The sequence below is a fragment of the Monomorium pharaonis genome, chromosome 8 (assembly GCF_013373865.1).
Source record: "Monomorium pharaonis isolate MP-MQ-018 chromosome 8, ASM1337386v2, whole genome shotgun sequence".
Classification (NCBI taxonomy): Eukaryota; Metazoa; Arthropoda; class Insecta; order Hymenoptera; family Formicidae; genus Monomorium; species Monomorium pharaonis.
The window spans coordinates 5,357,537-5,382,211 of record NC_050474.1 but is presented as its reverse complement, the minus strand read 5'-3'; the positions used below and the strand labels follow the sequence as shown (position 1 = coordinate 5,382,211).

The 24,675-nt window shown below is 39.0% G+C and overlaps 1 protein-coding gene across 1 annotated transcript; it reads left to right on the top strand.

Annotated features, from left to right (window-relative positions):
• The first annotated feature begins 1,093 nt into the window (after positions 1-1,093).
• Positions 1,094-21,587, top strand: LOC105835607. Its single transcript, XM_036291570.1, has 13 exons — positions 1,094-1,266; positions 6,407-6,470; positions 6,683-7,051; positions 7,480-7,666; positions 8,037-8,223; positions 8,294-8,382; positions 8,596-8,872; positions 9,304-9,385; positions 9,476-9,628; positions 9,890-10,339; positions 11,359-11,722; positions 11,999-12,735; positions 12,949-21,587. The coding sequence occupies exons 1-13, from the start codon at positions 1,094-1,096 to the stop codon at positions 13,165-13,167; spliced, it is 3,351 nt and encodes a 1,116-aa protein (XP_036147463.1). The 3' UTR covers positions 13,168-21,587.
• Positions 21,588-24,675: the final 3,088 nt, after the last annotated feature.

The following is a 24,675-nucleotide window of genomic DNA, read 5'->3' as shown; positions in this document are numbered from 1 at the left end:
TAGTTAAATTATGATAAATATATTTTTTTCTCTCAGTGTAACGCGCGAATTTGCACAGAGAAATTATCTAGTTAACAACAATTCCAGGACTTACATCGAGCAGCTTTAATCCAGGGTGTTACGGTTATCGTAAAAGTTTCGCGATTTTAAATGCGGTAGCACATACGCGCGCGCTTCGCATCTATGCAATACAAAAAAAAAAAAATACACACAGTGTACATACAATATAATATTCCGGTGGGCAATCGCTATGGAACTTATACAGTCGGAACTTAATACCGGAAGAATTTTCCTGGGAAATTTCAGTTCGCGGACGCCAACCGAGGAAACACTAATTACTTCGCAATCTCGGCATTCACCCCATTTCGCAGATAGTGTTGCATTAAGAAAATTAATTTTTTACAACCGGTCCGTTAAAGCGGATGTGCGTCGTTCCTCCTGGTGATCTGATCCCAGAAGTAGTGATAGCAATTGGATGTAAACTGAAGATTATGCCATTAAGAAAATTAATAAATGAAAACGAAATTTTACGCACGCGCAACCATTAAGAAAATTAATTCCTTCGTGATGCGTGTTAGTTTGAAAAAAAGCCCGTGTATATACATACGTGTGTCTGTGAATTCGACAGGGAGAACGTACGTCACGTAACATCAATCCGTTTTAACTCTTCTTTCATTTATTTCATTTTCAATATTATCGCGACTTGTTTTAGGAATAGTTGTCACATTTTACTTTTCGCCCTTTCTATCAAGTATGTATCTCCTTGTTCATTTCGTGACACACAATTGCATGTAATTGAATCCACAAAGGCTGGTCATCTTTGTAGACGTTTATTAGGCGGGGGACGACCTTTTCACATCGTTACATGGAAAATGACGGACGAATACAACGCTGATAGAAGCCGACGCGGCTACCGTTCTTCCGAAAGATTCGCCCGTCGAGATATGTTCTGGTAGGGTAAACTCGAATGATACGAGGGCCACGGTTACGTATTTGTCAGGACTCGCTCGCGAGACGCGCCTGTCGGTATCCCGGAGAGATATTATTCGCGATAGGAGAGAGATGGAGGTGTTCCGCCAGAGCCCGCGTGAAAATGGGCACTTGGACAGTTGGACAGTTCGTGGTCGCCCAGAAGACGAGCGTCGTCGTCGTCCGGGTCATTGCGGGGTACGAGTATGGCGGAGGGGATGCGCGGGGTGATCGGGATGGACAGGCGGTGGAAAGGGATGAGAGCGAATCGGTGGTAGCGGTGGCGGCAGAGGCTTCGTGAGTCACCCTATTCTTGTCACCCCGAGTTTCTTGGCGGTAGGATGACGTCTCTATCGAGTTACGGCTTTGTTTTTGGGTCGGCCGACTCCATCGGCACTTCGGAAGGGCGTCGGGGGACTTTCTTTCTCGATCCCAAGTCGTGGGAAGACGAGCGGACGGTGATGCCTGGCTGAACATCCGTTACGTTGACGATCGCAAATTCTTATTTCAGCGATCTGGAGTCCTGAACGTATCGTTTCGCTCGACAGTTTTATTTTGGTGATGCTCAAGTGAAAAACTTGTTAAAGAAAGATTATATTAAGAAACCAACTGAAATATTTATAGATTTCTAACTAAGTAACTAAAAATGGATTGAAAAAATGTAATTTCTTCCTTTCTACAGGAACAGTAGCGGATCCTTACGTCGATAATGAGTTTTAATAAAATTTTTCGTATATCGGATATCAGACAGTGAATCCTATGTATAAGAATTTGATCCACAGGCGCCCTGCATCATTTTACTTAATTTTTTAAGACATCTTTTTTAATTTGGAAGAGGAGGTTAATCCCCCTCCCCCCAGAATTCGTTAGTGCAGAAACAAAAGAGAGAGAGAGAGAGAGAGAGAGAGAGAGAGAGAGAAACGGAGAATTGTACCTTTGACATTCCATTCCTTATTTCTAGTTCGATGATTCATCGTTACACAGTTTGCAGAATGGTCCATTCCTATACAAGGCTATCCATCTCACGGTAGCCGACGTTCGCCGAACATTCGATACCACTGAGAGCATCTATACCACGCGGTCACGCATCTTCGTGCCGCGTCTGTAATTTACGCCGCGCGCGCGCGTATATTGCATTAGAAAGTTCACGTCGGCGGAGGCTATCCCCATGGCTGTTTCACCGCGTACCGAGAAATTCTTCCGAGTTTAAGGAGCGAGGAGGATTCGAACTCGTAGTAACCAATAACGAGGAAGAAAGCTTTCTTTATCTAGGTTGCAAAATCAAATTGCCACCCCACCGTCGGCCGCCGTGAGCTCCTTCCTTCGCTGCACTTCCCTTTTTCCTCCGTCCTTCTCTCTTCCTCACGAATTCTCGCACCTTTCTACAGCCACTCGCCGAGTCGAGTTTGTGAAAGCGTTTCGTTCAAGCACCCGACCGCCATTCAAGACCCCACGCCGAAGTTAAGAACTCGCTGATGAGGTAAATCAAACGTTCCCCGAGAAAAACAATTCTTTCGCCATTCTAATGACCGCGCTTTCATTTGGAAATCTCACGTCCTTTGCGAAAAATTTCGATCGACTTGAAAAGCTTCGAAGAAAAAACTCGCCAGTGTTTGACGCAGAGATGAAAGAATATAAAACCCCGTATAATGTTGCCTTATCTAAAAATACGAAGTGCATCTTGCGCAAAAGTAGAACTCTTTAAATTAAGATTCCTTTCAACCAGCAAAGACGTTCTTCAAGTAAATCCTATCTGAAGTCGAAAGCTTTTCAGAGCAACACACAATCATGATCCTCTTTTCCAAAAACTTGGAAAAATGAAAATCCTAAACCTGTTAAATTATTAACTGAAAGATTAAGTTCTGTTTTCTCTTCGGTATTTAATTGCAGTCCTCTCTCCCAGATTTGAATCGAATCTGTCAACCAGAATCTTGTATATGAAAATTTGCCGCGTACGTACTCCGGAAGCGCGCATGTAATTTCTGACATCACCCGAGAGAGCTTCTCTCCCTCGTTGGTTCGTAACACCATCGCTATCGAGAGAGAAGCACGCTTTGTTCCGCCCATGCAGCGCGCCGAAAGGAGACCAAGTTTTGCAGTAAGAACACCCAGCGAGAACTGCCGTCACTTCCTCAACAGTTTGCAAGTAGCTGGCAAACATCGGCGTGGATGCCGCCAACTCGCGCATAGTTCACGAGCACTTCTTTTTCACTGCGCGGCGACCAATCGCGCGAGCGTACTTTCACTAGATATATAATACATATCGCGTGGCGTCGAGCTTAAATCTTTGTGAAAGAATAAGGGAAGCATAGAGCTAAAACTCGTATGTATGTAAATATAACTATGAGCAACAGGTAACGCAATTTCCCACTTGATATTAAACGTTTGTATGCGAAGCGAAAAATGACCCGTCTATTGTCTGGCTTACAAGAGTATTTTGTCATAATTAAAAAAAATTGTGAATAATTAAATCTCTCCAAAACGTATAGTATATATTATTGTATTTCCTTCTAAAATTAAAATTTCCTTAAATATTGATCCTGTCATCCTTTAATCCTGCTATTCTGTTCAAATTTATTATACATTTATATCGCTTGAGTGTCATTATGATAAAAAAAAAGTTGTGAAAAGTAAAAACTCACAGAAAAGAGATACTTCAAATTAACAAAATCTCATTAAAATGTCAGAGAAAAAATGTTTAATAAAATATTCATAAAAAACATTTATGCGATCACTTAATCCCGAGAGGACCAGCAGATCTAAACGCCTCGTTCTGCAAAGGAAGACATCTATGTGGAAAAAAATTGTTTCTTAGCGTTCGCGAGGGAGAAGGCTGATAGGTGATTCGGCTGACTCGAGTAAGAAGACGTAGACAGAGGCAAGGCAGGCAGGAAGGAAGGCCGAAGTAACTTAAACAGCGGCTAACAAGAAGTAGCAAGTCATAATTGAGTCGGGCAAGTATGGCGGGAGTCCATGTCGGTAGGTGGAAAGCGCCGCTGCCGACATACCTGACTGGAATTCGAAAACAGGGGAGGAGTTCTTCGGTCTCGAGATGGTTTCCGTTAGTTCGTCGCCGATCGAATGGAGTACAGATGTTTCCCGGCATATTAATGCTATACGCGCAAATATCCCTCCTTCGACTACGGCACGAGAGAAAGAGAAGGGAAGAAGAAGAAATATAAAAAGTCGCATATGACTGCTTAAGAAAAGCTAAAAAATGTCCAATTTAGATATTTCAGCAATTAAGTACGTTTCGTTAAATTTCACGAAACTTTTCATGTTTTTTCTTTATTGGAGATATTCTAATTTTTATTTAAAAATTTCACGAAAAACATCTTTGTCGTATTTATATTATATTTATATCGATAAATATATTATAAAACATAAATAATTATGTATACATATAATATAATTATATATTTATATAAATATAAATAATTATAAATTATTATAAATATTATATGACGAATATTTATATTGTAAATTTATAACATAAAAAGTATATTTACAGCTTTATTTGCGCCTTCAAAATAATCTTGAGGAGCGAGCCCTCTTGTAAGAAGAGGTGACATAAAAGACACGCTCCTGCTGAGCTTCAAGGATCGTTCCGCTAGAGGACTCCGCTCGCGCAGTCCTTGTCTTTGCCTGATTCCTAGAATTAGCCCGTAGCGGTCAATGCGAATGACCTCGAGCGCCGCAGGAGCCGGCCAAGGATCGATCCACGGGCGTAAGAACGATCGATGCGAAAATGTCGCACGGCAATTTGCTGCAGGGATACAACTGTAAGTACAACCGTCTACCATTTTTCTCGCCAATAAGTCGCGGATCCGCCGAGCGGGCACCGCCTGCACCACATGAAAAATGAGCTCTGATAATGGCGGCTTTCGTTTATTTGACGCCAGACAAAACAAGCCGAGGCCGCGAATCGCGATGCAACGTGACACCCTCGGGAAGATCGGTCGCGTGTCGTACGGGAGAGAAAGTGTGAGAGAAACTATCGCCGTGTTTTCTCGATTTACGTAAACAGAGTATTCGATGAATAAAAAAAAAAAATCGACGCTATGTCGATGAACGTATATTGCATCGTGCATCGTCCAAGGACGATTTTTGGCTTGTGAATTTCTTCGAAAACGTTGATGCCTCGCGCAGAATGCCGTTCATAGTACGCTTCTTTTTTTGATTGTGTTATTATCTGGTTATTGTGTATTGTTCGTGCATGCAACGATGCCTGATAATTGCAGAATGTGGCGAAAATATTTCGGAGTAAGATGATTAAAATGAAAGAAATTATGTCAGTAATTCATCGATAATAGAATGTGGGACTAATGGATTATACATTTAATTAAAAATAATAGTCTATCTATTTTTATATAGGTGTGATACGAATAATAGAAATAGATTGTATTCATAAATAGTAACAGTAGGTTATAGTTTCTTTGGTTCATATTTTAAGTTAACACAGATAATGTAATTAACTAACTTTGATACTTAAATAAATCTAGATCTTATACAGAGTTTTAATATACATACATATATATATATATATCGATTTGACATTATGCAATTAATTTCTATTTTAACTTGACGTGGCTGCAAATATGACTTTCTATCTATGTATTAACAGCTACTAGCGCAAAATGTAACACGTGAAATGAGTGTCGATGGTAAACGATGCGAGCCTTGATGCATAATTTATGAACGCAACGAAACTTTGAGACAGATGTTTACACGATGTAATATCCCTGTATATAAGACGAGCAGCATGCATGTGTCTGTACCGATACGACTGTGTCGCGTTATCTCGCTCGAGATGCCATTCGCCGATTAGACGGCTGCATTACCAAACAAACAGAACTCTCCCCCTTCCTCCCTCTTTCTCTCTCGGTCTCCCCCCGTTCTCTCGCTCTCTAGTTCTTTTGCTCTCTCGCTTTCTCGCTCTCTCGTTCTCTCTTCTTCCCCGGAAGAATTTCGGAGCAATAACAAAAGCGGAAAGTTTTCGATTAATTCTTCCACAAACAATAATATCGCAAACGTATTTCTTCTCGAGCAAGAAAACATTGTTGTTGCCGGGTGGATATCGAGAATGAAAAATTATTTCGTAGTATTTTTACGCCGCTTTGTCGAATTGTAAATTTTACTGCTTATACCTGCATAAATCCGCTGTTGGTAGAATAACAATAATGACAAGGGCTACAAGATGCTTTTTTAATGGATCCTTAAAAATATAAACCGCAAAAATTACGATTTCGACAAAGCATTCGATATAAAATAATAAAGTGCATGTTTGCGAAGTAAATAAAAAAAGTTACTTCAAAATATCAAAAATATGCTTCTCACGTGCGATACAAAGTGTCTGGATAACGTGCAACGTAACGTCGTAATTATTTTGAAGATAAGACAACAATTTCTTAACGGAATGTGCTTTTCGATTTCGCAGGGGAAACTCAGTACGACGATTCACAGGTGCAATTTCCTCGTCCCATTCCGGACGAAGTTATCAGGTAAGCTCGAAACGTTCGCGTAAATAGTCAACGTAAGTACGAATGCGAACTACTTTTTTTCCAGTATAGGTATACAACGAAAAGTATAATTATCGAACTTTATGTAAATTGTTATGTAAAACAATCTTTTTTTTTGTAATATTTAATAAGCTGACGATAACATTCAGTGTTTTCTTTAGGTGAATGTTTATACATGTAAAAAAAAGGGTTAGTTGTCTGTTGTCTGTTGTAGTAGAGAAAACGTACGACATTTTTGTTGTAATTCCGTTATTAATCCCATTAAATATGAAAACAATGCGGGGACCGGTAGCGTGTACGAGGTTTATGTGAAGGAAGACTCGGCCCCGGAATCGAGGAACGGTGATGTAGCGGGTGTTTCGGGATCGGTACCCGTCGCCAGTCATCAATTGACCCAAGTAAACAATCGCTACAATAATTTTATCAAAAATGAGAGTGATTTTCTACCGAATGAAATCACTTTCAAGGAGGAGTGCGTGGATCTGGATGATGCTGTAGAATCCGAAGTGATCAATATCGGCAGCGCCGTCACGAAGCTCGGCAAGGACGCGTTAAGGTACAAAGTAAGTGCCAAAGTAAGGTATCTTAAATATTTGTCGAACTATTAGCGCGGCAAGTTGTTTGCCAAGAGCGAGTGCATATCGTTACAGTGGCAGTTTATATGAAATATTTCACCTGACGGGCGTTGCTCCGTTTATCTAGTTCGCCTCCTTTCTTCTTACTTTGAAGAGTGCCATTTGCATACGCCCGTTTCTATAGTTTTATGCGCCAAGTATTTTGCCTATCTACATCGCGATGCATAATTGCGGGAGTATTGTTGGAAACTGTATATTTTTACGCAGCCGCATAATGCAATCCTTGAAATTGCGCCAACGGATGTATGCGGTTTAACTTTACAGCATTTCTTCGTCGCGATACCTTGTAGATTTTCTTGTTTTTTTTTCTTTCAAGTTTTATTGGTATTTTCATTTAAACGCGATCTCTTTTTCAGATTTTCGAGCAAAGCATTAGCGCGCCGGACAAGAATGTAGTCGTATATTCACATCCTGTTACCGATGTACCTTCGTCATCGACAACAACTCGGCTTATCGATAAGGATGATCCGCGATCCAGACTGCATTTCGTAAAATATCTGAAACGCGATGGCAAGACGCTCAAGATCTGGGAATGCGGCATTTGTATGTAACATTTTTCAGTATAATAATATTCAAATTTATTGAAGTAATGAATAAAAAAAATGAAAAAAAATTACTAACAATCAAATAAAAAAGAATATTTTATGTGAATGATAATTCATATTTTAAATGATAATTTTCCTGTATTGTTAAATTATTAGTTAATAATTGTATCGAAAAATAATTACAATCGAAAAGAAAAGAAATAGAATTAAAAATAAAGATGACAAATCCTTTTCTTTTGGAAAGTGTGATTTAGATTTCTCATTTGATTACTCGCAGCGTAGCGAGTAATTACTTTTTAATGTCGACTTGGGCGACCCGGCAGCTTATTTTCGTTACAAGAAACTTTTACGTTTAATATTCGAATCAGGTTCAAAAGAGTTTCGCCATCAGTACACTCTGATGAGACACTTGCCAACTCATACCGACGAGAGAAACTTTAAATGCGAGGCTTGCGGCAAGGCTTTCCGACAGTTGTCAACATTGAGCCAGCACAAAGCTATACACAGCGACGCCAGACCCTATGTGTGCGAATTTTGCAAGAAAACATTTAACAGGTTGAAAATTGTCTTTAAGTTTTACAACAAACAATGTATTTTTAATATTTAATTGTGATGTGTATTTTAGAGTATCTACGTTAATCTCCCATCGGAAAACGCACTCGGAACATAAGCCGCACAAGTGTCATGTGTGCGGTAAAGGATTTCATCAAAAAGGTATAAACACATGAATATAAATTATGCAATAATCTGAGCCAGCAAATTTCTTTCGAAAGAATTTTCAATTATCGTAAAATCTTTTTTTTTTTTGTATGTTCAGATTTATTTATATCTAGCGATAATACAATTATATATTTTTTGTAACGTAAATCATTGTAAAGCGGATCGTTATAAAAAAATCGAGCAAATAATGTTGCTCCGTCTTTATAGGCAACTTGCGTAACCATGTGTTCACACACACGAACGAGCGGCCGTATAAGTGTGAGCTATGCAGCAAGGGGTTCAATCAGATGTCGAATTTAGTCTGTCACAAGGTGAAAGCGCACGCACACGCCGACAAGATGCAATATTCATGTGGAGTCTGCGGAAAGGAGTTCCCGCGCAGGTTCGCTCTACGTTCGCACGAGGAGTACAAGCACGGTATTAAGTATCGAAGCACGGGCAATGCACAATCTGTCACGAATGAGACCGGAAATGCCGGGAAAAGGTATGCGAGAAAGTGTCTGTGACATTAATTATGATACAATGTGCAAATTGGTATGATAAATATATAAACGGTCTGAAAAAATCTCATTGGAATTTGTCGGTCACTTTCCGAATGAATATCCATAGAATGCGATCAGTTAATTCCAAACTCATTTAATTAAAAATATCGATTTCTGTTATGAATTACTGGTTGGTATTTTTGTTGGATATATAAGAGGAAAAATACCGTAAAAATAGACGAATTAAAGGCAATTTGTTATAATTTCACAGGTAAATCCTGTAAGAGAGGTCTTTATTAATTGGAGAGATCTTTTTTTATTTCTCGACGCTAAAGAGTAGGGTGATCAAAGTGCTATATATTTAATTATTTTATACGATGTAAAATTAATTTAATTATAGATATTTCAGCGATATGTAATTATGCATTTTCAGTAAGAACGTTAGGATCATTCAATTGTCTAACGGTGATCGGAATCAAACAAATGAAAGCAAAGAGAAAGATTATTTCGGCTCGGTTAGTATTATATTTGATTTACAATTTTGATTTATAAATACAAGAAATTACGGATTGTGTAATTAGTTTTGGAATCCTGTTTCATGAAAGTCGGATGTGATCGACAGCATCGTGATAAACAAAATTGATACCAAAGCGATGGAAATGGCAGTGCTCCAGGGCCAGACTCCTTTCGCTCTTTATAAACCCGCGAAAGGTATACCGGTACTCGTTAAAATTTCGCCTACTGCGAATAATAAACACGTAAGTATTTTTACATGTTATCAGCATAATTAAATCATCTCAGAAATTTAGGATTTTAACGAAAAAGGTGAGCACAAAAAATTGTTATTTAAAAAATTATATAAATAAAATTCTAAAATTTAAACATACTACTATAATATTAGTAACGTATTAAAAGTTATATGTTCAATATATTAATACTAATATTTACTAATATTCTTTAATTATTTGATGTGTTTAGTTGTGAGATGTATAATTATCATTATACATTATTTATCACAGATGCTAACACCTGCGACCGCTGAGGATTTACGAATGGCAGGAAAAATAACTCTGAATTCTACCGAGGCCCCAGACGCAGACGGTAATAAGGCTGTTCAGGTGAAGGTACCGGTAGTTGCGACTGTGACACAGAATATCGAACTCGACGGCAGATCCAGCTTCGTCATTGAGCCTCCCGGCGCGGAACAGGAGCAAGGTAAGCTCTCTTGTCGATCTAGCAAGGCGAGATGGAGGAGAGGGAGATGCGCTCCTCTCTTTAATCTGTCGTCAGATGATCTGGTGACAGCGTTGGACTCGCAATTTTCTCCTACTGTGCTCAATCGCAATGAGTTGGACCGGCAAAACGGCCCGGGCTCAACTACGTCGATAGACGAGTGTAACGAGTTACTGGAACTGGCTGCGCAAGGTGGAATACAGTTTGTTCGCGCCACGGAGGACGGTCGTTACGAGGTAAATGCAGAAACGATCGCATTTAACGTATGAAGTTGTGTTGACGTTCATAGAGGCGCCTCTGGTGATAGTTACATTTTGGGAATAGGATAATATCTCTTGTCTTAAAATAAATTTGATCCCCACGGTTTGATTCAATTATTCCCGCGGTATATTTTTGCGAGTTCTGAAAGACTTAAGGTGGCATAATCCCTGATAACTGTCTCATATGTTATGATTGCTATGATAAACTTTGATAAAATTGAGAAGAAGATAATTGCCGATATTGCGGGAATTTGATGTAGAATTATACAAATTTCAGAGCAGCAACGTCGTCTTTCGACATCTTTATTTTTGAAAGGACGATGTACTTTTTTTTTCTTACGCAAAGCCGGCATTACAACGTCTTTTCGATCGACTTTTCGACTCACAGTACGCTCGACACATTCGAGGTATTCACGTCAGGCACCTTCATTCCTTTACATAGAGTTCTCTATTTAGAGAACTGCCACGCTGCCGCGTTTGCGAAACGTGTGCTGTGTAACGTTCTTATAGGAACATATAACATTCGCTGGAATTTATCTTTGACGTCTCTTTAAATTAGCCGTAGAAACCAGATTACTTATATCGATAAGCCCCAATTACTACAAGAGTTTTAATTAAATCTTAACTTCTACATTGCAATTTTCGTAAATAACTCGTGAAAGCTAATTTTCATTTATAAAATTTAAATTGATATGCGAATGTTTTATTCAACATTTTAAGAATCCTTTATTTGAATGTTTGATTTAAAATAATCTTATTCAGTATACAGTATTTCAGATTGATCTCTAAAGTTGAACACGATTTCGTAATTGTAATAAAATTGATTTTTTTGCAATTGTAGATATTATCGTGGTTATAAAAATATAATGAAAATTTCATCATATTTGTGTGTGTGTTTGTGTGCGTCGTACAGTTTGCCCTATCGTAATAAATTATTCCGATCATGACGAAGCTTTAAACAGTTCAATGCCTTTACACGCGTGTTACGGTTGCAGGTCATGACGAACAGCGAGGCCCGCGATTTAATGGCGCAGAATTCCCACGACGTAACGATTCTTGACGGCGAACAGGCGGACGCCATCAATCTCGCGAATATACGCAATAACGGTGACGTCATCATCGGCGACAACGATAATCAGATCATGGTATTGGAATCCGGCCAGAAGTCCAGCGGTATGTCAATGGACGGCATCGAGATTCTCGACGATAAAGACATTAGAATTCTCGACAGTAAAAGCCTCGACGATCGTTTCGTGGATGGCATGACATTCCTTTCCCAGACCAAAATCGATGATCTCCTGCTGGGCTCCAAATCGCTGCCTATCGATGGGGATGGCGCTCTCGCCGGGCATGACGATGGTAAGTGAATCGACGCCGTTATGTCAATTTAAAAAAAATCCCTCGGATGTTGCAGGAACCGTCGTACAATTTTCTCAAATATAAAGTCTGATTTTACTTTGATTTCACTTTTTTTTATAGTTTTAAGTAGTTAATAGTTAATAACAAAATTCGGGTTGATGTAAGAAAGAACAAAGGTACGCAAATTTGCAGCTACGCTAAATCTCTTGAGACGTTTGGAATTGGTTTTAGAACAGTCATATGCTCATAACTTTTATCAATGGTTATCGATCCCAGCAATGGCTGTGACATCGAGCCAGCAAGATCTAACGAGCATCTTGGGTCATCCCTCGAATCTAACCAGCTCGCAATCCTCGTTATCATCTCTGTTAATGAAGAACCATCCGCCATTATCGTTGTTGAGCGAGACATTACCGTATCTAAAGAGCAATCAGAGCCTTACGGAAGATCTAAATATTCTCGGTGTGTCCCCCATGGAGGAACATCATTCGGCTCAGGATTACGACCCGAAGATGAAACTGTCCTCGGTCTTCGACGACGACTGTGATACCGGTTTAATGCCCTTTGGTCAATCGGACATGAAGATGCTCGACTCCGGAAGTCAATGTATGAAGGTACAGTCGGTTGAACATCGTTTGCGCATGATACTCATTGAAAATACTTCTACACGACATATTTACATGATGTATTTTCTTCCACAGACTTTCAGTGACAGATTTTCTTTACCACCACCAAAGATATTTCCCGGTCTAAACGAAGTGAAGATCTTGGGACCGAAAAATCATGCTCATGAATTGATAACTCCGCACTATCAGGATACTAGATTCCTCAGTCCTTACGAGCAATTTCTTAAGAATACTTCTATGCAGAACGCTTATGTACCCAATGTTGCCGAGGTATCCGAAGGATGTAGAAAAGAGGTGAAAATACTCGGTAAAAAGCTCGGTACTGGCATTATCACTACGACCGAGGAGGGCGATATCGTCAAGGTTATCGACGACAAATCTAAATTCGTAAGTAAAATTATGGTACTTCTTTTCCTAATTATTTTTTAAGTAATAAGCTTAAATCAACTCAAGTGTTACAAAACAATTACCGATTATAATTATAATTTATTAATTTTATAGTTACAATGATGATAGTAATTAAAGGCGAATTTTTTAACAAAAATTGGATAGAAATTTGGCATTTTAATTATTTGATGAAATATTTGGTATTAATTGCAGGAAAGTACAATGAATTTCTGCGATAGCGCTTTGCAGCAATGTGCGACTGTGTCGCCGAGACGAATGTACCGGCAGCCGCCGATGGAGAATGATACGGACAACTTTTTGCTCCAAGTAAACACTTTTGAAAATAATTACTATAAGGGCGATGACAAAGAGAATGTTTTCCGAAACTACGCAGGCTGGCAGTCCCTGTTCGGATTTCCTGAATTTCGGTAATCGCCCCTCTGGCAAAGATCTATCGCCCGACGGTCATATCGATAGAAGTCAGAAGGATGATCGCGGAGACAGTTTTACATCTGGAGAAATGTTGGATCTGGATTGACGAATCGCGGCGGTAGATAAGATGGACTCTTACTTCTGGAATTATTTGTTTTTTGCCATCGCTACCTTCTGCGGTTCGTTTGGCAGAGTATTCGTGCGTTGCTTCGATCCTGTCCGATGCATACAGAGAGAATTGGAAGGTAATACGTGAATAAAAAATAATTAAATTATGCAACGAGAGAAAGAAGGTGCATCTTGGCAATTTTATAGTTTTCCGTTCTATAAAAGATTTGCACCGACTTAAGTACGATAGGCCAAATTTCTATTTACGCATTTTTACTTGCAAATTTTTGTTGCAAAATAATGAGTGATACCATGTATGAAAATTGTGCTAATATTTTTGAGAGTACACGACGATTGATTTGCAGTCAATATGACTGAATGAAATGTCTTTCGGAGGAAATTAATACATATTTTTCAATAATTTGCGGATGTATATGTCTCTCTCTTATGAAATTATATTAGTAAATCAAAATATTTAGTGTATTTCAGATATTTACTAATTTCATTAATCGAATTATACGAATGATTCTTGAATTATTCCATATTGATACTTCCGAGCTTTCTATACTGATTTACATAAAACGATTGTATAAATCTGTCTAGTATTTTATATTCAGATATTTGAATGTTAAAGAATAAAGCATAAATATATATCAATAAAAGTTTTTGTCCTTTTATTTGAGGGCGAAAAATAAAATGTGATACATATCCGTTAGCACGTGGGGAAAAATCATTCCAGCATTGCTGTTTTTAATAAATACGCGGAATAGAGAGATACGAAAGACTACGGTATCCCGATACGAAGGTTATTTAGATTTATTCGCGAATTCTCGACTCGGCAATATTTTCTCCGCGTGCACGTGCCAATACCAATAGGTCGAGTGGTTAATACCATCTGCCCTGGCATCCATCCCTGCTACTTGATAGTCAGCTTCCATTCGAAACCGCACCGTCTTATATAGTAACCTGTACAAGCAATCTGATTCGCAATTTGTGGGATTTAGAATTGACGTGAAAGACAAATTAGTCGACAATTCGTGGACTCTTGCACGCAAAACGTTTATAGACATATATTTTTAATCAGGATGTAATGTCTAAAAAATTACGTCTCGGTTATATCTCTAAACGATTGTGTTGGAGTTAAAAATTCTTTCCTTTTATATTACATTTTATTGCTACGTATAATACAAATTTATAAACCCATAAGAATTGAGATGTTGATATTGGTAGTACGCTACTACGGCATACCTATCGAGTGATATCTTATGGTCGGAGTTAGCATTTATCTTCACTACTTGATAGTCGGCTCGTAGGAGGAACCTCCCTACATTTAGAACGCGGGAAGACCTGTGATATAATATCTCGGAGAGCGCGTAAGAACGAAATAAGTGTAATAAATTAAAATGAAAAGAAATAATGTTGCCTGTTCGTGTATATCGATAAAGCAACGTAGCGTTTTCTGATACAAAGTGTACGGCATTTTTCCTTTCAGGTTGCAAATTCTTTGATCAAATTGAAATCTTTTAATAGATTTTATGAAATGTCACTATTAATCGCAAACCTTTCATTTTCATAAAAGTTAATAAAGACTCAATAAACTGGTTATAAATCCATCTTTTTTTCTTCGTAAACCTAATAAAATTGGTGGATAGCAAATTAATAAAATTCTGACGCAAATCCACGAGGGTGACACACCGCTGCTTACGAACGCGACGCCATGTGCGCGAACAAACGTGTCGGAAAATTTACTTTTCTCCCGCAAAGCCAGCCACCCGCCGCCGCACCGCGCCGTCGTTGTCGCGGTGCTCGCAAATACGCAAAAATTAAGTTGTAAAAGTCGCTCCGAATCGCTCGCGCTTTCCAGCCACGTCTGTCGCGGGGAGAGGAGCGAATCCCACGGAAATTCCATTCGTTCTTCCCCCCCCTCCCCGTGTTCCGCACCTTTTCCCGCGTCATTCTTCAGGACCTCTCCCTGGCGAGAGGAAATTCGCGCCTTTTCTCGGCTGCTTTGCATCGAATTATTTAAAAATGCACCCGACGTACCGAGAAACATCTACTTAACTCCGGAGGCGCCACGGGACGCTCTTAACGCGCCGGGAGTACCGTGAGAACAATGGCGTTAACGATGACTCGCCGTCCGTTCGACGACACCTCGTCCAACAAAAGACGAGAAATTCAAAATCCTGAAAAGCCGACTGGGACATTTACAATTCCTCTTAACCGATGTTTCCTGTGCCGAGAGGAATTTTTGTCTTCCACATGATACGTAACAATTTCATAACCGTCATATATTAGCGTACTTAAATTTACACACGGTTTTCTCAATAACGTGGAATTCCGGTCGCTCGCGCGCGCGGTTATTATCGGGTAATCATTTTCAATAAATCGATTTACGGCTAGCGATTTATCGGGCAAAAAGGAGATATTAGCGCAAGCGTCGTTAATCGCCACGCGGGGGATAATTGAATTTGGCTCGGCGGGGTTAATCGCATTTTCGTAAAGAATCGGGCGGTGAGATTGGCCGGGGGGGAGGACGAGCACATTCTTGTTTGCTTTATAACGTAATTGCAGCAGAAAGTATTCCCCCGCTTTAGATCACGCGGCGCGTTATGGCCTGGCGCGGCGGCGTATCCCCCCCACCCCCCCCCCGTGAGCGGGGGGTGGAACACTCCTCGTCCTTTTCCCGCACGGGCGCGAGGATTTCTCCCGCGGGTATAACTTTGGCGAGCGAAACGGCCCTGCGGATTATCCGAGGAAGTGCGAAGAGGCTTTTAACTCGGTATAATTTATTTAAAAGCCAAGGCCGAGAAGGATGGAAGGGGAGAGACCGGCCGCGAAAGGGGGAATCTCTGAAGAAACAGCCTTAATTAGCACGGACTTTCTTACCATCGGGCAGATTCTGCCTTAATTTTCGTAGATGAAAACCACGCGATCCGCCTCTTCTTCTCCGTGCTTTTTCTCTTCAACCTCTCTCGTCTCCTTTTTCTTCCGTCTCTCTTTCTCTGCCTCGCGCGACTTCGTACTTTTATCGATACCGAGCGCCTTTGTCCCACTCGAGCGCGTTTGACAATTCGCGACAGAGAAAGAAAGATTCAATGTGTTGATTAAATCTCGCAATTAAGAGCGGCGATGCTCAATCGAATGCAGGATTTAATGTACGGCGGGCAAAGTCTAAATGTAATAACATGATTTTACTCGATTTCGTTGACTTTACGCAGAGCCAGTCTCGCATTTACCGTAACTGCGTAATATGCGAAATCGATTTTAGCTTGATGAAGATTTGATGAAAGTTATAATCAGAAAGATATTTAACATTGCAGATGAAAAAGTTTTCGTGAGTTAAGATTCAAAAGATGGATAGTAAGGCCTCCTCCCTCTCTCTCTCTCTCTCTCTCTCTCTCTTCCCGTGGTAAATCTTTACAGATTTTACTTTAAAAGAAATTTTATTTAACTTTATATCGCGAAAAATGTACGGTGTTAAAAATTCAGAATCCATAAGTAGTTCTTTTCCATCAGTTTTAAATGAATTTTATTATGTGCGATGAACAAGGCTGTATTTCGCCGGATTAGATGTACCGTTTTTACCCGCTCGCATTTTCGCCGACGTTACCCTTCAGATTTTTCAGGAATCCACGGATCCACGATGGATGGATCAAAAAGCTCGTTGTGCAAAAAAAGAATGGCTAAACGCGACGTCTGTCGCGCACGTCTGACGACAACTATTCTTCCTAACAAAGTCAATTGACGGAGCTGCCGTAATGCACTGCCGCCTACTTTGGAAAATTTACTTTGAATTTCGCTCCCTTTACGAGCTTTTCCTTTCTACTTTCCACGGGACATTACGTCGTTCCCGCGCCCGGTGCCCTCGCGAATTACCTCGTCAAGTATTCAGCCCTCATACACAGCCATTTCGCAAATTCGATCTTCCCCAGTGCGCGCGAGACGCGGGGTGAGACCCTTCCGAGTTTCGAGCCGCTCTCTCGGCAGAGAGAAGGGGAAACAGACGAGCGAGTCGGCCGCGCCAGTGGCGTAACGTTAAATTAAACCGCCGCGACTCGTGACACATAAAGCGCTGCCCGCGTCGTTTGATTAACGCCATAGCGTAAAAGTTTGATATAAAAGAGATTATACGTAATAAAAATGGCGATAAAAAAGAGATTATGTATTAAAAATAAGAGTAAGAATCTCGATGGAGGATGAGCTACTTCCCTCAAATATTTCTCCTTTATAACTTTAGAATTAAATAATTTCTGTGTTATCTCCTCTAATATTTTGCGTTATATAAGATGTATCTTTAAAATGTTTAGAAAGATATATTTTTTTGCTTTTTATAAATAAAACGTCCTTTTTTATTTGTTAAATTATTTAACAATAAAAAAGACAAGAATGAAGAATGTCAGAGAAGTGATAGGGAATATTAGACATTTGCTGCTGAAGTATCATATTAGTCGCACGTGCACATTGTACTACTAAAAATCGTTAGGAAGGATCGCACGGAGACGGAAGGGGATAGTGAACTGTTCAGTCGGGAGGAAATTTTTCCAGGATGCTACCTTTTGTTTTAAAAGGCGGGAGACGCGAATCTGATCTGACCCAATCTGATTTCAGTCTACTCGAAGGACTATCGTGCAGACATAAGGTTTCTTCGCTACAGCGAAATAAAAGAAGCAGGGAGATATTGGGAGAAAGGTAAGAGAGAACGAGAAAGTGGACCGGAAATGAAGCTGCAACCTGCTACGACAAATGTTCGCCGTCATTGGCGATCAGTAGTATCTTTTATTGGATTCGATCATTTTCCACTTTTAAAAGAGAAATAATTGGGAAGTTAATAAAATGAAGTCGATAAAAATAAATTTGAAGTAAATCAGCGTATCAAAAGTAAATCTTTAATTATATTTTTATTTGCGAAACAGTATTACCTAAACTTATATCACCACAAATGCTGAAATGTTGGAAACACGTCGAAAGACGGTAATTATCCTTTCAATTTTAAGATATAATAATCGTATTTTAATATTCAGTGTTTCACTAATTTTACTCATTTGTTTGATTACACAGTGAATTAAATTGAGATATTCACCGGCTTCCCGATTATCATATTTCCCATTCAATATTCTTTACTTTAATAACATTCCCAATTCAAATTCGTAGAATTTAGATAAAATTTGTTAGACGAATGTTGACGCGCGCGCGCGCGTGCTTTTTTATTTGACTTCACTTTGACCGATTAGATATTCCTTATTACTTGCAATGGACTCATAGAACGCGACTCTTTTTGCTGACGATAGAAAAGTCAATTTCCTGGAATATTCAACGTTTTGATTTTGCTATTGCATATGTCGCATCGTTAGACAAAAAGATATTGAAGTAAAAGCTCATATTCTTGTTATCAAACAAACTGGATATTGTAAAAATAAATACGAAATACGTATTACATAACATTTCTGATGGGATGTCATTTCCAGCAATAAATTAATTCAACTTATGTCCTACTTTAAAATAAGCAGAAACAAATTTATCGGTCATAGAGCTCATTCAAAGATTGGATATTTTTTTTATTTATAAGACTTGATAACAGGGGGAAAAATTCCGCGTCTCTATTTTCCATTCGGCGAATTTTAGAGTCTCGAAAGTTTTATACGCCTTGATTATAGCGGGCATAGTGTTAGCGGAGCTTGCGCTATCTTAACTCGTTGCGGCCTTTTGTGAGGAATGCGCGATATATCACGACGACTCTACCTTTACGAGCGCCGCAAAAAAATTTATGACTCCAAGATGGAATTGGATCGCGCAATAAGCGTCCGTCGAATAGTGATTACGCACTGCGCTACGTGTGCTACGCTGTGGAGCTCAGTAGAAAATATTTTTTATCAAAAAGATGTGCGGCTTTTTCACGATTTCTCGAATACTTCTATGCGACTCCTTTTGCGAGAAAAAAAAGCAAAGTAACATAAACATATTCTATCTTGGACATTCGGCAAAATAATCGTCAAAAGTAAGCAACGTTAAAATTTCACAACGTGAGGTAACACAAAAATCTCGCAGATTCGATCTCGAAACGTAACGAAGCGCATCCTCTCGATGCGCAATAAATAAAACCGCCCGTTAAATTCGCGGGGAGCACCAAATAGGTATTTGGAATTATCAAACCCCCGATTTCGGTCCGGCTGGGTATGAATCTTGAATATCGTTACGGTCCGTCGGGACAATATTATCGAGTAGTTAAATTCAGCGGTACAATATATTTCGGGCCAGCCAGCGGCTATTAAGTTCGCTTCGAGCGTGGCGCCACAGGGCGAATTAATTAATAAAACCCGTTGTTCATTAACTAATTGACCAACGGGCAAAGAGCTTTGCTGAGAGATTTCGTTCCTGACGCGACATATTACGTTGACCCCCCGACGTACATGCGTGATTTAATAATTACAGAAAGTAACAGTACTGCAGATTACATCAAACGTAAACAAGTGCTTTGTGCTATTAGAATGTTGAAAAGTACACAAAGAGAAAGATTTCTTTAGATTTAATAAACAATTTTCTTCGACTATTCTAATGCTTTGTAGCCGAACAAAATTTATTAAATTTAAAGAAATCTTTCTGTGTATTAGGAATAATTAAGCTTTTGTGATAAAAAGTCACGTGATGTTAACAGATATAAAGATTTTAGGAAATACGTAAATAGAGAATAAGATGTTTGGTGAAGGAAGCTGATTAAAGCGATATATAATTTAATTTCTTAATTATTAAAAACTCTTAATTATTTGTTAAATAATTGCACATACCTACACACATTTTTAACAAAAATTTTAAAAAATAAAATAAATTAAGTGAATCTTATTCAGTCCACTTAGTTTATAAGGTTTCTCGAGTTTAGTTTCAAGTGTGTTTGAAGTATTTATTACATTTATTATATGTATAAGAGAATATTCTTTAATAAATTCTTGACGTGAAGGAAATGTATTGAATATAATATATATATAATTTATATCGGTTTTTTTGTCATATAAAAATTTTAATGCGGCGTTATTTATCAGGCGCATTAAGTATACTATTTATTCATTTACAAACACATCACCCGCATTATTTTGGCACAAGATTTCACAGAAATTGCCAGTACGCCAAGCCGTTTCGCGTCATCACGGAAGAACATTTATACGGTTGTAAGTGGAAAGCCCGTTAACGATCTACAAACTAATATGTGTAATAGCACCGCACTGGCGCCGGGACCATTTCCGCTTTTCAAACATGTTCTCAAACAACGCAACGGAACTATCCAATAACATTTACACTCTGCTCACGTGATTGCTCAAGATTTCCAAACTTTACTAAATACCACCGCGAGGCAAAGCCTCCGTTCCACAGAAGCGACTTTAAAGCTCCCCATTACGTGCAGTTGACCTCGTTTGTCAAATTTCACCTTGCGGATATTTAATGCATGTCATTCTGAATGGCGGATTTAGTGCGATATAACATTTAAATGTATTAAGATGCAAAAATATTTATATGACGTACTCTTGCGTATTCATGTATTTATATAAAATGCAATATATGAAATTGATTTGTGGCGTAAACCGAAAATCGGGATGTGAGCTTGCATAACCCAGCGAAATAAATAAATTCACAAAACAATATTTAATTCGTCGCTTATTCGCATCGATGTTTAATATATATCGCGTTCGAACGAACTCGGAAAATTATTAATAGTGATAATCCGGAGGTGTGCGTGTACGTCGCCAGATGGTGAGTTTAATAAGTCAAATTAAATTGAGAGGAACCATTCGGGGCCGAGGATTTTGAATATTATATCAGGAATTTTCTACAGGTCTCTGTGCAGGAACAGCCGTGTAGCAGTTCAACTACATCAGCTGGAATGGAGCGAGACAGGTCTTGCGAACAAAAGATTGTTTCTTTCACAATTGTTACAGCGTGTCTAACACGTTTCTAATTAATATGCCGTCTTTTTATTAAACTTTGTACTTGGACAGAGATTATTTAATGTGATCTTGACAATATCTCATATTTTTTAGAAAAGTCAATGTAATAACTAAGAGCTAATTAAATTTATTTGATTCAGTAAATTATTTTTCATATTTGCATAATTATCAGAGCTGATTGGTGTAATATAATATGTAGTTAATATCTATAATAAACGGAACAATGAATATATCGATTTTACTTTAACAACTTGGTTATTTAAACTGATTTTAATTTTATAAAATTTTTTTTTTTTTAAATAAACGAAAAAATATTTGAAAAAGTTTATTATAATACTTGAAAAATATTTTTTCAATCTTTACATTCTCTCTCTCTCTCTCTCTCTCTCTCTCTGTTTTATACGTGTATTCCATATATTTCTAAATGTGCGTGATGTGTAAATATTTTTAGATATAAATCATACCTGCATGTATTAATTAATTGTACGAGATTAGATTGTTCGAGATAAAACGAATTGACGGTAACATATAATAATATGCATTCCCTTATTTATTATTAATAATCGTATTTTGAAGAGGCACAAAACTCGACTGAAAATAGAGAACGATGATACATGGACGTTGTTATGTGTGCGTGTGCACTTTCAGAAACAGGCGTGCAAAACGGTACAAACTGGTTACATATTGTAATGGGCGCGTTTACAGGCAGGTACAAAATTCTGAAAGCATAAATTAATTTCTCCCAGGCTTCCATTATCGACGAGAATCCGCGAGTGAGAGCATAATTTCGCAATTAATATTTACCTTTTTTGCCTCTAATTATATTACGATTTCGTTTCGGTTGCGTATCACGGAAATTCACACTCCGATAAACCCATGATACGTGCAACGTATCAATTTCGCAAAAATTAGCTTGTCCGGTTAGTGGAAAGTGGTCGAAATTGAAAAAAAAGGAAGGAGACTCGGCAATTGGCGTGTTTTCGTTAATTGAATTTTCAGCCGCTTCATTATCAGCGCCGGTTGCTCGTCCGTTGATATTTTTCCAATCGCTCGTCCGCTCGCGTTTTCCTTCGTTTTATTTTATTTTTTTTAATTTTTTTTTTCACTGTAAACGAATGCGCGCGCGCGCGGTCAGTAATTAAAACATTGAAAGTGGATACGAGTGGAGAATCGCAAGAGGCCCGTTGCCAATGAAATAAAGATATACGAGAAAAAAATGTTCGATACCTCTGCATTAATCTCGATTAACTGTCTGCTGGACTGCATTTAAGTATTTTGGTTTAATTGTTTTTTCAAATGGAACAATCAAGATTCTTTCGAATTTTTAAAACAGAACCGTATTTCAAATATAATTTTAATTTGGCTAATATATTTTCAGGCATTTGAAAATTAGAAATTTAATTCGTCGTAATGACAAAGCCTTCGAGTTTACTTTAATTTTTTTAGTAAAATTGTAATTTGACTTTCTGCTGAATTATTCTTACCGCGATAATATAATTTAATAATACCTAATTATTTACCGCGAAGTCAAACTAAAAAAAAAAAACTGTGTTTCGTAACAATCGGTTGCATGCATGCGAACAAAAGGAATTTCATCGTAAGGGGAAATATAGTACACGTTTTCCCGAATTGAGCAATCACCGTAATGTGCGTTACACCATAGACATTGCACAAATACGATGTTAACGCAACGTTGTGTTGCTCCGAAGCGATGCGAATCGTCCGACGAAAGCGACGAGAACCCCTTGCGAATTTGTTCTTGCCTAACGCAAATCGACGTCGACAGCCTTTCTCCCTTTTACGATTACAAATTTATCACGCAGAACTCACATTTTGAGAACTAGAAACATCCATGTACATACGTCGAATACGTGGAATACCTCGTGAAAGTGACCGCGCGCGGTATCGCTCGAATTGATACGCTTGAATGTGAATTCACTCGCGGCACGAACAAGGGGTGGTTTCGAGGGCGGCTCACGACCACCGCTACTTTCGATCGTAATCGCGCAACGATACGCCACGGTTGTCCGACCATATCAATCACATCAGAAGCGGCCCAGTCGATTCCGCGCGTTACCACAATAGTGTTTCCACGGGATTATTGCCACGTTACGTCCGTGTGTGCGAATAACACCCGACGCATTTTGACGATACACTTTATCGTGGCTTGCATGCTCCACTGTAATCCCGCCTCCCTCCCGGTCTTGAGTTTCTCTTTCGCATCGAATAAATAAGTAAACCGCCGTAGAGTTGATTTGACGCCATTTTTACGACGAGTTTCTTTAGAATATTACGGCTCTCCGATGATTTCCCTAGACTCTGTCTCGATTTTTTCGTCAAATTATTAATGATCTTGTCATCTTTTCGATAATATAATACAATGCGTAACTTTCCTCAATATTATAACAACGTAATTTTCGTTAATTTTATAATTTCCAGAACGTAAGAGTAGCAGAAGATTTTTATTGAAAAAAAGAGCAGATCTTCATTAAAAAAGGGTATACGGAAGAAGATCTCTGTTGAAAAATTCCAAAACTTCGGACGGCGAAGCCCCCGTCCATCTTAAATTCTTCACGATGCGAAATAACTTATAACAACGTCGTGGATAAAACACTTCTTTCACCATCCCCTTCCTACCCGCGCTCGATCGTTGGAATTATTGACGAGCCGCGGATTATATCGAAGGTACGAAAGGGGCGAGGAGACCAGGCAAAAGAACGCGTATCCGCAGGAGCGGGGGAGGGGGGGCGCAAAAAGGCGCGTCCTTAAAAAATAAACGAACAAAGACGAGAAGAGAAAAGAAAGAATAAAGCGAGAAAAGACGGCGCGCGCGCGTGCGCCGATAGAAATGGCGGCTGCTTGATACACCGTGCACATCGGATAAATTTTCAATCGGACAAATTCTGAAAGGGTCGCTACTACACTTTCCCCTTCCCTCGCCAACTCCTTCGAGCCCCCGCACACAACTGAGCAAGTTTAAAAATCGATGCAGTCTCGAGGAACCTTCTTCGTCTTCTTCCCTTTGCGTTTCCTTTTCCTTACCTCCCTCTTTCTCTCCTCGTTCCTTCTTCTCGATTTCGCGAGGGGGTGAAACCATCCTTCCTTTCTTTTATCTCCTTTTCCCCGTCTCGTGAATAGGAAAGGAACGTATACACACTGGTCAGATACGCGTACGATGGGCGATATAAACTACAGTGCGATAAGCGTGCGCTCCCTTTCGTCGCTTCAATAGGATTTTTGGTAGACACGATTGGTATTCGAATGCATATGAAGTTTCCGTTCGGTCTTTATTTCTGTCTGGTCAAAACGTGGCACTTTTATTCTTATTGCTTAAATCTTGTATAACTCAGGTAACAGGTGTATTAAACAATAATAATTAATTTAGCCGCTCAGATAAATTATAATGCAAATTAACAATTTGTTTCATAAAACTCCAACTATACTTTCGTTGCCGTTGTAGATCGAG